Raw genomic sequence first — 16783 nt, 5'->3', positions numbered from 1 at the left:
GGAACGCCACCCAGGATTTTTTGTGAAATTTGCATATACAGAGAGCAAGAATAGTAGCGTCCAGCACTTGGAACGTACACAGCTCTTATCCAAGCTTACCCCAACATACTTGTCAGCTTGCACCACCCCATTCAACAGGACCCCAGCACGGACACTCTTTGTATTAACAAAGGGATCATTACCCTCACCTGATCTATGAGGAAATGGATGCATACCCAGGTTCCATAAAGGACCTGAGATCACGGTGTTTACATTGCCTTATGGATCTTTCAAAAAATCCTATTGTCAGTGCACACTCAGCCCCTGCTCCCCGCCTCCCCCCCTCAGTGGGACAGACAGATGCTCCAACCCGTTCGCAGACCCAAGAGCAGACCCAAGAGCCCGGGAACCCATCAAGACCATGCAGTCCAGCTCTCCCAGTTTGCAGACGGTGAAACCAAATCTGAAAGAGTTTAAGAATTTTGCTCAAATTCATGGAGCTAGAATCAGCCCTGATGGCCAACTCTCCCTCCCAGTACAGAAATGAATGTCCTTGATCAAGCAGAAGAAAAGCCTTGTACGTAACGCCCAGCACCGCCCGCTCCTCAACACTCAGCCTTGTTCTTCTCTGACAGTGTTGTCTGGGGAGAAGAGGACATTCCTAGCGGTGCTGTGGAATAGCTTTGGGGCAAAACTTCTCAAGACAGACACGTGTCCTGTATTTACCAGCTGCTGGCCCAGGCAGTGCGTACGATCAAGCACTTTCAGGAGTTTGATGGAAACAAAATGGGAAGACCCTGGTGTTTGTTCCCTCTTCTATTCTGTCTATATATGACCCTCAGCCAAGATTTGCACACCTGCTCTTCGACTCGGTGCCTCCAAAATCCAGCTCCGAGACTGAGAGTACACAAAGCTGTGTAGTGCTTTATCCAGGAACATTCTGGTCAGGTGCTTCCAAGCAACAAGAAAACAGGCATTTCATTGCCTCTGCCTCAAAAGGCCTTTTATCTTTCTTGTTTTACAAAAGAATAATGCACAAAAGATATGAATGGAAAGCAAAGTAAAGATTTACCCATAATTATACTACTAAGTGACCTTCCTTTTTGAAGAAAAGGATTGTGACATTTATTCTGAACTTCACAAACCAAGGAGGAAGCATGTGAGAATGTCTCTCTAATTGCCCTTCACGCTTCTGCAGGCAGGCCAAGGGGCTGTTTCTCATGACTAACGCCTTCGAAGTCTAGAGGAAAAGTCAAATATTCCGGCATATTCTTTACACCATATAGCCTTATGACCAATGGGGGAAGACAAAGTAAAATCGTGAAATACTGTTGCTATCGCTACAGGATTTGTTTTTTTAAGATTTTATTTATTTATTTGACAGAGAGAGAGATCACAAGTAGGCAGAAAGGCAGGCAGAGAGAGAGGAGGAAGCAGGCTCCCCGTGGAGCAGAGAGCCCGATGCAGGGCTCGATCCCAGGACCCTGAGATCATGACCTGAGCCGAAGGCAGCGGCTTAATCCACTGAGCCACCCAGGCGCCCCACAAGTATTCCTTTCTAAGGGATCTCTGCCAAGGTGTTTATAAATGTTCTTGTAATTTAAGGATTCTTCTTCACACAATGTATAAATGTTTTTTAAAGCATTATCCACCTAAAAAGAAAGTTGGGACACAGAGCAAAGTCTTTCTCAATAAGCATGAGATAAAGCGTGGCACTCTGCCAAGCTACGAAGCTAAGGCTCTCGCTACCCAGGTGCTTGAATTTATCTGGGTCTTTCTGTAGGATGACGACAAAGTCAGTATTTGAACCCAGAAGTCCTAATTCTCCGATTTATATTCAGACCACAGGATGTGCACTAGGGCGCTGAGTTTAAAAGTCCTAGATGTAAAGCTACAAAGAAACTCTGCCAAATCTACTCAAATAGTCGGCTTGGAATTCTTCCCTCACAGTGAAATTTGCTGTTTGGCATAAGGCATAAGGCACACTAATTGCCACAGGGTACAAAGGCAATGTTTGATCTCACACGAAGCTCTGTGAGCACCTGCTTAGGAGATAGGGAAGAGAAATGACTTCCACCAGCTGCATGACCTTGAGCAAATCATTGGACTTCCAAATCTCGGTGCCCTCAGCTCAGCCACAGAAAGAATGGCATCCACCACCTGAGGACCTTTCTGAGTTGAGATAGTAAGTAGAATGACACAGAGTAAACATTGGTAAATGTCAGCAATGCACAAAAACTTAGCATAGTATAAGGCTTGGCTAAAGGGGCCACCTCCATCCTCTTTGTGGTCTCTGAGACTTTTCTTGTCTTTCTGGTGCAGGGATGAAAGGGACATGATCACAGACTGCCAACACTTGGCTGATCCTCTAGGAGACAGGAAAGCCCTCGCCATCATCGGCGTTATAGCTATCCCATCTCAGGGGCCCAGTCGGACAGGGATATTTCACAGAGGCGGGTATCTAGCTCACAATATGGAAGCAGCTCTCTGGTTTTACACTGTTTTTACCAGACCCTTCTAAGGCATCTAACAAACACAGTCTAAACATACCCTTGTACACGGGGCTTGTCAGTATTTCTGGAGAGGTGGTGGGCATGCCCCAGAAGCATCCATTAGAATTGCTTGGCTGGGGATAATATCACCTTTGATAGGCATAGTGTTCTGCAATGGAAACACACTCACCTAGACATTAGCCCATTTGACTCCCTCATTGTACCCTCCCTACATCAGGCTGCCCGATTATCCCCATTTTACAGGGGACGACATGGGCTCAGAGGGAGGCGAACTACCTGTCCAGGGTCCTACAGCTGGGAAGTGGCCATCTGGGACTGGCACCACGGTCCCTCTCTCCCACACACTGCTCAGTCATGACCCACCCCTCAGAGTCAGCGACTGCCGCATCCGGACTGGCCGGACCAGAAGACACGGGGAAAGAGTTTTAATTCACAGGCAAACTGTCAGAGAAACAGGAGGTCCTCCTGCTAAAGAAGGTCTCCAGTCTCTGTTCTCCTCCAGGCCAAGCACTGACCGTGGAGCACGTCTTGGAGAGCACTGCCATCTACGCGTGTGTGTGACTCAGTGGTAGTCGTGACAGCCTCCCTCTGCTCCCCTACGTGTCCCTCTCTCTGAGATGCAGGCCCGTGCCTCCTTGGTTCTCATGGCATCATGAGCTCCTGTATCCTGTCTTTCGGCCTCACCAACCTGCTCTCCTGGCTCCTTTCCTGCTTACTTATCCACACCTAGGGCTTTCCCAGGGGCCTTTCTCTCCCATAAAACAAAACGATGATGGAGGAGGTAAGAAGGGTGCCCAGAGGCGCAGGCTCCCACTCAGCAGTGAGGCCTCTCAGTTTCCGTGCTGACTGGCTTGGGCCCAAAGGGAAGGCTCATCCCCTCCCAGGGGTCCACCCCTGCCTTCTGCACTCCTCTGCATGGCCCAAATCGACATGTGTGAGTCTGTGAGGTACAGCGAGCTCTGCAAAGGCAACGCCTGGATTCTCTTTCAGAATATTACAGGGCTGGTGCTGGGGCAGGGAGGGGGAGTCCACACTCCACCTAGGTTGAAATGCCAGCCCTATCATGTAACTGTGTAGCCGTGGGCAGGTTACTAAACCTCTCAATGCCTCCGTGTTCTCATTTCTAAAATGAAAATAATAATCCCTAACATAATTTGGGGAAGATTAAGTCAGTTAATACCTAAAAAGTGCTTGGACGACTAGCTTGGCACACGGAAATGCCCACTGAAAGGAAACTACAATAACAGTAATGGTACTGCGATTTGAAATACATTTAAGGCTGAAATACGGAGAGGGTCAGGAGGTACAAAGATAAGTAAAAAAGACGACACTTAACTTGGGATTCACTCCTTCAATCAAGTTTTCCAGTGCCTTACTCTGTACCGGGCAGTGTCCTATGCCCTAAAGACACAGTGGGGGGAGAGAGAAATGAGTTTACATGGAGTGGACAGTCTAGTGGAGAACAGACAAGAGAAATTACTGGAGGGGAAGTAAACTAAGGCACATGAGCCGGAGTGACCAGCCCGCCTCCCTAACTGTAAAGTCAGGAATGTCTTCTCCAGGGAGCAACGTCTCTGAAGGTTCACGTTCATCCTTGGGAGGAGAAATCACATCTGTGAAGTGGGACGAGCTGAGAACAGAGCCAGGGACAATTTCAAGGTAAGGAACCAGAACCCACAAACTTGCATTTGGATAGGACTCTGGTACCCTCCAGACCGGTATAGAGCAGATTAAGAGAACTACATTTGCCAAAGAAAAATCTAATTTAGACCAATATTTATGAAATATCTCCTCTTTTTGGAGGAACTCAGAGGATTTTCTCTCAGACCTTAGCATCTCAAAAAGCTGTTTGGGGTTTAGGTAACTGAATTAAAAAAAAAAAAAAATCTGCAGATGCTGCGAGTCTTGCAAATAAATGACTTTCCCCCTCTTTTTTGGCCTACAGGAAGCTCAAAACTGAATTTCCTGTAAAAAATTCAAAACTGAATTTGCCACAGGGCCTGCAACAGGGCCTGCTGGTATGTACTTTCTTCCCCCCTGAAATAACTTTGTTCCCGGCTTGATTTTTCTCTGTATAATTCTTAGATTTTCCTTGCTTTGATCTCTTTATTTATTGTAGTGCACATGTGTGTACATGTGTAAATGTGTGTGTATAAAGTATAGGCTCCGAATCATCTTTAGAACAAGTTAGATTATAATAACTTTACAGCACTAAGTAATTTAGCGCTTAAACTATTCTCTTTTCTTTAAAAAATTTTTTGATTTTTTTGAGAGAAACTGTTTCCTATATGTGCTTATATAACCCAATTTATATAGCAAGAGAATTTTTTTTTATGTTTCAATTCCCCTCTCCCCAACCCCCCCCCCCCCCAGTCCTACTGGTTTTTTGTTTGTTTGTTTGTTTGTTTTAAAGACGCAAACATTTCCCACTGAAAATGCACAATTGTAAGTGGTCCAAAGCTTTCTCACTCCTTCGGCTACTGCCTGTGGCTACAAGAACCGTCTCTGCTTTTCTTCATTTTCACTTTATTCCTCACCTCCATCCCGTTCTGCACAGTGCCCCCAGCTTCATTTCCCAAAACAATCAACCTTGCCAATCGCCTTTTGGCAGTTTAAAATCTTCAATGGCTCCTAATGCTCCCGGAGATAAGTGAAAAGCCTTTATCTTGACAAAAATCTCCATCAAGTCATTCCTCACCTAACCTCTGCCCAAACCCAGGGATCTCCCCCCCCAATTCTCTCTGGATGGGTCTTCTCTCCCCACTTCCTTGCAGGTTCTCACATTTGGTGCCGTCACCGGCACACCCTTACCCCTCTCCCCATCCATCCTTCAGACCCTCTCGAAAGTCCTCCCAAACGGCTCCACCTGGCAATGGTCTCTCCCACCCGGAGATGCTTCGGGCTGAACAGCTAATGAGCCACCCCTGCAACACCCCTGCAACACTGTGCAACTTTACCGAGTCTCCCTTTGCATCATTTGCAGTCTTGCACGTTTTGCAACCTAGTTACCTACTGAAATAATTCAAATAATTCCATCCTCTTGATGGAAAGGACTTCTCTCTGTTTTTGTATCCCCCTTGGATGCCTCGCATGTAGCTGACACTCCAGAAATAGTTGACAACGTCTATCCATTTCCTTCCAAACACGACGCGTAGAGCAAATGACAGGCAAGGAGTTAAGATCTTCAATAAATAAGGCACGCACTTGTTTGAGAATTCACTAAAATGCAAATGGTTAAAAAAACGTATGAAGTGTTTGACCTCTACAAATAAAGAATACAAGTTAAAAATGATACAACTTTTCTATCAAATTAGCACAGGTTGGGGGGAAATCTCAATATTTAATGGTGTTGAGAGTACTGGGGGTTAGGTACTCTCACAACTGCTAGTGGGATTGTAACTGATACAAACTGAAAACAATTTGACAATATGTAACAAATATTCTAAATGTTCATATACCTTGATCGACCCATTTGGAGAACTGCTAGGGAAATATTCTAAAATTCAGAGAAAGCTTTGTTACCCTTCCCAGGGTTATAATACTGTATGTACAACCTAACTGTAGAAGGAAATTATACTTTCACTCAGTGGACTGTTACATAGCCATTTTTAAGATTTTATTTATTTATTTGACAGACAGATCACAAGTAGGCAGAGAAGCAGGCAAAGAGAGAGAGGAGGAAGCAGGCTCCCCGCTGAGCAGAGAGCCTGATGTGGGGCTCGGTCCCAGGACCCTGAGATCATGACCTGAGCTGAAGGCAGAGGCTTTAACCCACTGAGCCACCCAGGTGCCCCTATTCCAATGTTAAAGTAGAAAAAATACAATATAAAATTATGTAAAATGAGTAATTCCAACCACATAAACAAATGCATGAAGGAAAGATATCAAAACAGTAAAAGCAGTTATACTTGTTTATAGTTGACTATGTTTTCCAGATTTTTCTAGAAAGATTGGATGACTACCAGGGGGGGAAAAATGCTTTCAAATTGGATTTTCTTTCTTTCTTTCTTTTTTTTTTTTTTTTTTTTTTTTTTTTTAAAGATTTTTTTTTATTTATTTATTTGACAGAGAGAGAGATCACAAGTAGGCAGAGAGGCAGGCAGAGAGAGAGGAGGAAGCAGGCTCCCCGCGGAGCAGAGAACCCGATGCGGGGCTCGATCCCAGGACCCTGAGATCATGACCTGAGCCGAAGGCAGCGGCTTAATCCACTGAGCCACCCAGGCGCCCCTCTTTCTTTCTTTCTTTTTGTTTGTTTGTTGTTGTTGTTTGATAGAAGGAACAGGGTCACAAGCACTGGTATCAAGCTTATGGGACATACATTTTTGTTTCCCCCTGGCTTTTTTATTAAGACACAGGAGAGAGGTGAGGAAAGGGAAGGAGAAAGTGGGGGAAGCATTTTCATCCTGATTAATCTCTGCAGTGAGGTGGGCGGGCGTTGTCATCTTTGCAGAGCCAAGAAACAGGTTCAGAAAGCTCAGGGCCAAGGTTGCTGGAAGGGCAGAGTCGGGGTTCAGACCCAGGCTATGGGGCTCCCCGATGCTCCCTCACCCTCGCACCAAGGGTAACCCAGCCAGGATGAGGCAAGAAATTGGAAGGAAAGAGCAAAAGATGAGTACAAAATCCTAGTGGCCATTCATACGATGGTATTTTTTAAAACATTGGTTTTAGTGTGTAGGATTGGGGACGGTCTTTTCCCTCCTCTTTTTTCTAGACTTTCTGTAAAGTAATATTGAGGTCTACTTTCATACATGTGCAAAAAGAAAACTGCGTTTGGATTCACTGAACTGTGAGCCGCAAGGAGATCCCGCTGGCTCCAGAGAGGACTAAAGGAGTTGGGTGGTGGGGGGTAAGGGGAGGCAGGGCACAGGGCTCCTGTCCCAAGCCAGACACTGCACCATAGGGTTGCAGGAGCCTCGAGATTTGGGGGAGGAGGTTGCAGCCCCTGTGCATGTGTGTGCGCATGTGCGTGTGCGTGTGCGTGTGCGTGTGTGTGTATGCGCGTGCATGCTGTGGGAGTTGCCCACGACAGGAGCAGCAGGAGCTGTGGAGCTTTCTGCAACAGTGAGCCTTGCACCTCGGAGGGAGTCAGCCCCACCCTGCGGCTTCTCCACGCCATCCACATGGTTTGCACACGTGTGTGCTGTGTCAGGCATCTTTCCAGAAAGTTGTCCACCATGGCTCACTTCCCTACAGTCTGCATTCTCAACCACAGAGCATGAAGAAAGGCAAATGCTGAGGACGAGGCAGGACCCGGAGGTGAGCCGCTTTTATTCTAGAAGGATGGGGTTCTAGGGACTGTATGGGAGTCTGGGGAAATCCTGTCCAATGGCTCTCCACGGCCCACTCCCTTCATCCTGGAGGGTATCATCTCTCAGAAAGCTCTGTCTCACCTCAGTGGGTAAGTGGGACACTCCTAGGCAGGACCGTAGTGGCTCCATCCCAGGAAAGAGGAACAAGGAAACTTCATTATACAATTCTAACACAAAGAAACATTAAGGGGAACCCTATTCTTTCCAGAAAATTTGCCTATGATCTTTGTACCCCAGGACCAAGTGCTTTTATTTTTCCAGATCCTTTATCAACCTCTGTTCCTAGGTATAAACAAGACTGTGGGAAGTCCCCCTTTGGAGAGCCTTTCCAGAAAGTGACTGGGGTTTAGGCATGAGTGTGTGGTAAGGAGGCGGGGGGGGCAGTGAGTCTTGAGCGGCTGTGAAGGAAGATGATCTGTGTGGCTAGGCTGGCAGAAGGTGATGCAAACTGCCATCCAGGAGATGGCAGAGAGGAGGAGAGAAGGGTAAAGGCCAGAGAGGATCTGAAGGGCCCAGGCTCTCCAGCAACCTGTCTTGTGAGCGCAGAACCTCTTGACATCCTGTTATACCCACCACCCAGCTTGGAGGCTCACCACAGACTCAGGAGGTATAGACGGGCACCCCACCAGTTCATACTGAGATTTAATTCCGAGAGAGGACCCCACTTGTCTGCAGTCACAGAGCCATAAGCTGGCTCTTAGATGGAGATGGGCTGACCCCAGTTCTAAGATTTTTTCTGTCCCAAATAGCACTGTGTCCTCTAGCCAAGACAAGGGGCCCTCATTCTCCCATAGGCAGAAGGAAGGGGAGAGAGGAGACTGAGGAATGCAGAAAGACTGAGTTGGCAGGGGCTGAGGTAAGGTGAGGAGGAGGGAAGAGGGAGCTGAGCGAGGCCTGTCCCACATCTCCAAGGAGCTGAGAGGTGGCAACAGGAGTCAGGTTTTACAAATTCAGAGTGGGATCAAGTCACCCAGGTGGGTGGTCAAGGAACACTTTTACCTAAATTTTAGGTGACTTTTGGCCATACATGGGGCCTCACTGCCCATCAGCCAATAACATCCCTCATGGCATTTTCCTAATGAGCATTTACCCGAGGCTTTGAGGGGAGAAGGGCACTGAGCTAGGAAGCCTGTTGTCATTTCCCCCTGTTCCACCTAACGGTGTCACCTTGGGCAAGTCACTTAGAAAATAGGGAAAAACAAGAACCAAATATAAAAAGTCTGTCTCTGTGCCTTCCCAACCTCTCTATCCACTTCTTTTTTTCATCGCTCTCTTGACTGCTGGAGAGAGAATGACTACAAGTATCTCACGGACCCTTTCTTTTCACGACACGCAAGAAAACACGGAAATCCAGGCCACAGAGGCCTCCCTTTGGAGAGCAGCCTCTCTTTCACGCCTCCTAAGACAAGGCTTTGCACTAAGCAAGACTCAGTAATAATCTCCCAACCAGCATTGGCGTGACTTCCCTTTGCTGCAGGCAACTGCCCAGAGGATTCTTTCTTTATAATCTTTCTATGAATGATTTAGGAGTAAGTGCCATCTCTGTTTGCATCTGGAGGAATAAAACCATAACAGAGAAATGAAAAAGCGGTGGTGTATCCAAAAATAACACCCAGATATGCTGGCTTCCCAGTTCACCTCTCTGTCCCCATCAGTTCTTCCTTGATCTGCTCCACACAGCAGAGGCAGCCTGGGACCCCCAATGTCCAGATACCCGGGATCAGTTATAAAACTGTCTCAGAGTAAAGGCAGAGAGTTGGCCCAGCAGGACTAGGGTTCCTAATTCCCCCTTCCCACCCCCCACCCCCGCCCCGTTCTCATGGGCCCGGTCCTAACTCCTTCCCCACTGCAGGTGCCCTGCAGTCACGTGCTCTTGTCAAGTGATCTGCAGTGCCAGCCTGCACACTCTGCAGAAAAGAACAGGGAGGGAAACAGAAGGAAAGAAAATAGGGCTTTCTCCTGGGAACCTCACAGCCTCCCAGCCTATAAAAGCTTGTTAGCTCCCAGCTCATCCACCTTGTTACCTTCCTGCAGAGTCCCCACTGGCCGGCAGAACACGCTCTCAGACCAGGGCGCCCCCCCCCCCCACCTTTGGTGCATCCAAGAGAAATCATACTCGCCAAGGGGGATCTGCTGATGTCTCCACCTGGTTCAAAAATGCAGATGTGTGACCACAGGACAGGAAAGGACACTGATGGTAGGGCTGAATCTCTCTCTCTCTAAATAGTGAGGCCCACTGACTGCGGAGCCTTTGTACCATGCCCAGCTTCCTCTGCCTCCACCAAACTTTGTGACTCATGGTCTGTGTGCAGAGTGAGGCAGCTGAGAGGGCCTCAGCAGCGGCGGGTGAAATCGGGAACTTGCTCTTCTCCCAACACTCACCCCCCAGGTGCCACCTGAGCCCCTACCTGGCAGCAGGGGTGGGAGGCGAGCACAGCTCCAGTGTTTTGGCTGATTCTAAATAGCTGTCAGAACCCGGGACCTGGGTCCTGATGGGCTTATGTCCATCGGGATCATCTCTCTCTCTTACACACACACACACACACACACACACACACACACACACACACACACACCCTCAGCTCATAGCGTCTGAGGCTCTATAAGGCCGTTGATTCCTAGACTGGTCTGGGTCTCCAGTGTTCCATTCATTAGAGATACAATGTGAGACCCAGAGCGTTCTCTTTTCTTCAACCACACTGCCTCCAAACCAGAGAAATGCCTGGCCAATTTTTAAAGCGGAACTGTGCATCAGGAGGGTCTGGCTAACTGTTGCACATCAGTTGAGGGGATGGTTGGGGAAGGGAGGAAGAAATGTCGGGGGTGGGGGGTGGTGACATCCAGAAGGTGGCCGACTCCCCAGAGCTGCGCTGTACCCTCAGCAGCGTCTCCTCCTTTCATCACCGAGGAGGGCTAATCTGGAAGTTAGGGAACCTGGGACCCGCGGGCGGCAGGGGTGGACAGAGGCCACGTCCCTCCAGGGGCGGCGACAAGAAGCTCCCAGGACTGGCTCGCGCCCCAGCCCTCTGCACCGGCGCCGCCCCCCTCACCTCGGAGCCCCGCGCCAGGCAGGCAGCGAGCTCTCCCCGCAATCCCAGACCGGCTTCCCGCATAAAACTCCCCAGCGCAACCCGCTTTTGTTAATTCCGCAAATGCTGTCACACGGCCCCCTCCACCAACGCTCCCTGCCTGCTCGGCTCCAGGGGAGACCCGCTCTGCCCACAACGCAGCCGCTCGAGTCACTCCAGCCCCCCCGGCCCCCTGTCGTACCACCGCCCACCCGCCCCACGCCCGCACACGACCGGCCCGAAGGACTTCCGAGGACCCCAGGGTCCCCGGCCTCAAGCATCTTTGTCCTCTCAGCGCAGCCGCGCGCGCACAGAGCGACAGAAAGAGCGCAGCCGGGTACCGAGTCCGCGCCCCCTGGCCTCGCCGGGGCCCGCAGGGGGACAATGGTCCGCGCCCCGCAAGTTTGCGAGCCCGGAGGCAGAGCCCTCCTTACCGTACATCTCCGCGGGGCGAGCGCCTCCTTGGAGGCCGCGTCGCCGTGTCGCCTGCAGCCAGCCCCCGCGGCGCCTGCCTTTCATTCACAGCCTGGGCGGTGGATGGCGGCTGCCGGCGGAGGCCGGGGCGGGGCGGGAGCGGGAGCGAGGGCGGGACGTGGAAGGGCCGGAGCCGGGAGCCCCGCGCCCATTCAGCCGCCCAGACTGAGCGCGGCCGGCCTGCGCTGGGGCTGCTGGGCAGGGCCGCGCCGGGAGGGGAGGAGGCTTTGCTAATGAGACGTCCCTCCCCCTAGCCCGGCCACTGCCAGGCCGCCCCGACCCCCGGCCCCGCCCCGCCGCGCCCCGCCCCAGGCCAATTCCCGCCCTCCGCCTGCCGCGGCCCCAGCGGTCTCCCCCAGAAACCCCAACCCCACGATGCGCCCTTCCCAGCCTGTCGCTCGCAGGACCTGGGCCGCGCGTTTTCCAGCTGCAGCGTTCTTCGGGGGAGTCGCCCACCCCAATTCCCTGCCCCTGTCGGAATGCGCAGGCCGGCAGCGGACATCGCCGCTAACCCTTGGGCCCAGAGGGTCAGCAGGGGCTCCCGAAGCTGCAGGTGTACCCGTCCCCACCCTCACCCCCGATGTGTCCAGGATGCGTAGGCTGAGCCAGGGGAGGCAAGGAAGAGGGACTAACTCTCCTCCCTTCCTTGGCTCCCTCAGCGAAGCCCCGTTCCCTAATTAAGAACTCCGCTGTGGCCCTCCCGGTCAGCTTCTGGCTACCAAAGAGCGTCCATCCTGCGCCAGATACGCGGGGAAATGGACCCACCCCACCCACCGCCTAAGAGCTGCAGGAAGCCCACTTGCATAATTCACACTTTTGGCACCCAGGATCCTCTCTACTTGTGCTCCAGGCCGACTTCAGCCTCTGTGACCCTGTGAGAAACAGACGGTAGGCAGAAGGCTCCCGCCCCCCAACCCTGATGACATCTTCTGGCCTAGCCCGTGGCTTCCCTAAGGCTTCTCCATCCAGCTTCCTCTGCAGCTCAGCATTCACCTGGCCTTCCTTCCGGCATCTATTCCTTAGTTTCTCCTCTTACCCCATGGCTGAGGTTTTTGTCCCTAACATATTCTACAAGTAGGATTGAGGGAGGTAACAATCTTAATGATGGTGTGATGTCTCCCATTGTACAGAAGAGGAAACTGAGGCTGTTAATTTGTGTTCTTCCTAGATACTGAGCTGTGTGTCTGCAGGCCAGTCATCTACCCTCTCTGAACCTCAGCTTCCTGCAGAAACTACTGGTAAGTTTACATAAAACCTGTGTGAAAGGACACAGTGGGCACTCACACAGTTATTTACTTTCTTTCCTTCCTCGCCCAAGGCAGGGAACAGAACTGGAGTGTTGCTAGACTCTTGGAACAGTGCTCTCTCTGTTGTACCCCAAACTCATGTTTCCTATTTCTCTCTGGCCTCACCATCTCCTTCTATTCCCTTGCTGTTTCCAGGTTTTGCTCCTGCTCCTTTACCTCTCTTAGCAGAACATGTGAGCCCTTGAGGGCCCCCTGAAAACCCTGGGAGGGTTCTCGAATCTCGCATTTAGTCTAGACCCTCCAATGACTTACAAAGAAGCTCTATCTCTATTCTCCAGTTTTAGGAAGTCAGGTAGCTTTGAGATCTGCTGAGAGTCACTCCTGAACCAGGGTAGAAGGGAGAATTTGGAGTCAAGCTTGGTATGGACACCTGAAGATACTCCCAGCTCACAGTTCTGTTCAACGCAAAATATACTCATTAAACACTGGTGCCCTCAGCACGGTGGCTAATGCACTGTGTATCTTCATGGAGTGAAATGTCTGGCAGGTGCTACTCCTGTATGAGGACGTTGGGAGGGGGCACAGTCTTTTGGCTCACAGTTTTATTTTTTTCTTTTTTAAGATTTTATCTATTTATTAGAGAGAAAGAGAGAGAGAGAGAGAGCATGGCAGAGCACAGGTGCATGAGCAGGGGGAGGAGGACAGAGGAGAGGGAGAGGGACAAGCAGGCTCCCCACTGAGCACGGGGCCTGATACGAGACTCCATCTCACAACCCTGAGATCATGACCTGAGCCGAAATCAAGAGTCAGGTGCTTAACTGACTGCACCATCCAGGTGCCCCTCGTTCACAATTTAAATGTAAGGGCAGAAACCAAGAGTCCCAATAGCCAGGACAGTGTGCCCATGAAAAGACATCAAGCAGCTATCAGCTATTTAGGTGAACTGTGGTAAGGAGGAAAAGTGAGAATTCAGATTTCAATCCTAACTAGGTTCTGCAGAACTAACTAACTAGGTATCTGCAGAAACCCAGAACATGGTGATGAGTATGGCAGGAAGGAAAGTAGAGAAGAAATAGCATTTACGGTGTGTGCGTTATGCTTTGGGTCACTTTACACAGTTTATCTCCGCCAACACTCTCAGCAACCTTGCACGGTCAACAGTGCTACTCCCATTCGGCAGCCGGGAAACTGAGGCCCAGAGAGTGAGACGACTCTAGTAAATATCAAGCAGGGTTTCAAGCCCAGGACACTCTGCCCTCCAGGAACCGTTTTCTTCCCACCACACTGTGACGCCTTGCGGTCCACACTGATGCACACAGGACAACTGCATTTTGAATTGGGTAGTTCTCCACAGCCCAAAGGCCATGCCCCCTTCCTTCTCTTTTACCTGTTTTTGCTCTCCTTCCTCATCTGTATTTCACTCTCGCATTATTCGGGTTTGGAGGGTGGGGTGGAGAGGGTCTCAAGCTATCCAGACTGAAGCAGGTGCTCTAATTTTCACCCCTTCTGGGCCATCAGCAGTGGACCCTGCGGCATCAGCTGCTCCAGAGCCCAGAGGTGTCCTGGCACCTGGTCGGCCAGGCTGGAGGAAAAGTTATTCTCCATTAGCCAGAGAGCACCCTGGGGAACACAATCACTCCAAGCAATGTGCTTGGCTGCAACACCTCAATGTTGCCCACCCTCAGTGGGCACCACAATTTCCAGAGTTTCCATGTGGACCAAAGGCCAGATTTCCCTGCACTTCAGAGAAAGGAGGCCTTAGAAGTGGCAGGCAGTCCACAACCATGGCATAAAAAGCAGAACTCTCACTTGCATCCTGGGCGCTGGTATCACATCAGGCCTGTCCTTCAGTCCAGGAGCCTGGCCTGTGATGTTGCAGCCCTACAGAGTCACACCGGCTCCTCTATGTCTGTCCGGGAGCCTCTAATGGCCCCACCAGCCACACAGCTACAGCAGCTCTTGTTCTGGGCACCAGCCTTAAGCAGTCAACAGCTTTAAAGGGCCTTCCAGAAAGAGGTAAAAGGGAAGAAGACGACAGCTCCGGGTGATAGCGCTCCCGCGAAAAGAAATGATCAGGCCTGAAGAAGGGTCCAGGGAGAACCAGAGGGGAGAGTGTGCCCCTAAGATTGTCACGTAGCTGATTAGCTGTGAAGCCTGAAATAGAACTCAGGATTCCAGACTCCGGGCCTGGTGACTTGAACCCTTGGCACTTCTCCCTTGAAGCAGGTACCTTGACCTACTTCTCAGGAGCCGCAGGGAAAGGACAGCCTATAAAAACAATACCCAAGTTTAGGAGCAGGTGGGTATCCTAGGACCGAAGAATGCATCTCCACAACACAGAAAACAGCCCAGAGCCGGGTCAGTAGGACGTGCTCTTGGCCAAGTTCCTGGAAGCTGCCTTGGGCTACAGGAGGGACACAGGGGGACAGGGCTGCCTGCTGCCATGAGATCACAGCCTGTGCAACAGAAGGCTGCTGTGGACAGATTTCACCTCTATACCCGATTTTGCCAGAGAGTGAGTGAACTGAGGTATCAATTATTGACATTTCAAGGTTTAAACGCATTAAGCAAATTCTCCTGGTCACTGTCCTCTTCACTGTTTTTGGTTCCCCCGTGTTTACCCTCCAGAGCAGAGCCGGCTTCCCTTCATTAGGTGCTGCTGTCTGTGGTCTCTGGAGAAGAGACTCCCTTCCCATGTGAAGTTCAAATCCACGTTCACTTGCTTCTAGTAAAAAGCTCAGGGATTACCATGCCCTTTGCACCGACTCTTCTGTCTTTTCACTCTGTCCTTGTTCCCAGCTGTCAGGATCCACCTGTTCGCCACTCATCACCTCCCATCTCCAGCCTGTGGGATGCTTACTTCCACTGGGACACACTGAAAGACTCGAAGGCCCATGGCGCCATGTTTGTCCATTGAAAGACATGGTTTAGAAGCAAGAAGGACATGGGAGGTGAATGGCTGGTCAGACAGATCATCTCAGAAGGTCAGATCTGGCTTTCCAGACCTTGGCTGAGGAGACCAGCATGATACCGCACCCAGAAGGAACAGGTTTGCCCAGAGCCTGGCCAACCCAGTCAAAGCAGGGTTTAAGCGAACTTGGAGAAGGGAGAAAAACCTGACCACGAGGGAAGAATATAGGGAGGACATGTGTGATGCTGAACTCAAAGCCTGGGGAGATGGCACCAGAGGACGCAGAGCCCTGGGACTGCAGTGAAGCCAGATGCCAACTCTCCAAGGGCGTTACCCTGGCCTGCCTGAGCCATACCCAGGCTTCCCAGCCTTGTCTGTTCACAGCCTCACGTTGGCTTTGGAAAACATCTTTCCTTTTCTCCCATAAGATGCCCAATCTTTGGTGGCCCTGCAGTTGGGAATCCCTGGCCATGCCCATTTCCCCCTCCCTGGACTCCGCTTGGCCACAGGACCCCTCTTTGATACTCAGCCCCATTCTCAGCTTCTAAGTCTCTAAAGTCCTAAATCTCTGAATCTCTAATCTCTAATCTCTTTCCAGCTCAAGGATGACAGCTCAGTTCAGTCGCATGACAGGATGCTCAGCAACTCCCAGGGGAAAATAATGAAGAAGCTTACACATCTTTATATCAACATGCATATAACCAAGGAAGTCAATTTGATTTTGAACCCATTAGTATCTTATGTCTGTTAGGTTAGGACTCAGTTGTGCTCTAATTTATGGGACATACATTTATTGAGAGCATACTACATGCAAGAGACTTTGTTAGAGAGTCTAAGAGAGAGAGAACTAAGAACACTCCTGCCATCCAGAAAAGTCACGATCTAGTAGAAAAGGTAAGTCAAGACATAAAAAATGACATATCAGAAGAAAGATCAAAATAGAGTGTCAGGACTCTGAAAACTAAAATGTTACTTAAAGGAATTAAAGAAGACACAAATGAATGAAAGACATTGTATTTATGGCTTAAAAAATTTTTTTTAATATTTTATTTATTTGACAGAGAGAAATCACAACTAGGCAGAGAGGCAGGCAGAGAGAGAGGAGGACGCAGGCTCACTGCAGAGAAGAGAGCCCGACGTGGGGCTCGATCCCAGAACCCTGGGATCATGACCTGAGCCGAAGGCAGAGGCTTTAACCCACTGAGCCACCCAGGCACCCCATGGCTTAAAAATTTTAATATGAATATTGAAATGTCCATAGTGTCCAAAACAATTTTTAAAT

General features: G+C 50.2%; 1 protein-coding gene across 3 annotated transcripts in view; it reads right to left on the bottom strand.

Annotated features, from left to right (window-relative positions):
• The window catches only part of EFR3B (EFR3 homolog B), an 86077-nt gene extending 74589 nt beyond the window's left edge, over positions 1–11488 (bottom strand). For all 3 annotated transcript variants that reach the window (XM_045979789.1, XM_045979790.1, XM_045979791.1), the window contains exon 1: positions 11304–11488. In XM_045979789.1, the coding sequence (XP_045835745.1) occupies positions 11304–11388 (85 nt within the window). In that variant the 5' untranslated portion in view covers positions 11389–11488. The remainder of the gene's footprint in view (positions 1–11303) is intronic.
• Positions 11489–16783: the final 5295 nt, after the last annotated feature.

The sequence above is a fragment of the Meles meles genome, chromosome 15 (assembly GCF_922984935.1).
Source record: "Meles meles chromosome 15, mMelMel3.1 paternal haplotype, whole genome shotgun sequence".
Taxonomy (NCBI): domain Eukaryota; kingdom Metazoa; phylum Chordata; class Mammalia; order Carnivora; family Mustelidae; genus Meles; species Meles meles.
This window is presented reverse-complemented; position numbering and strand designations above follow the sequence as displayed.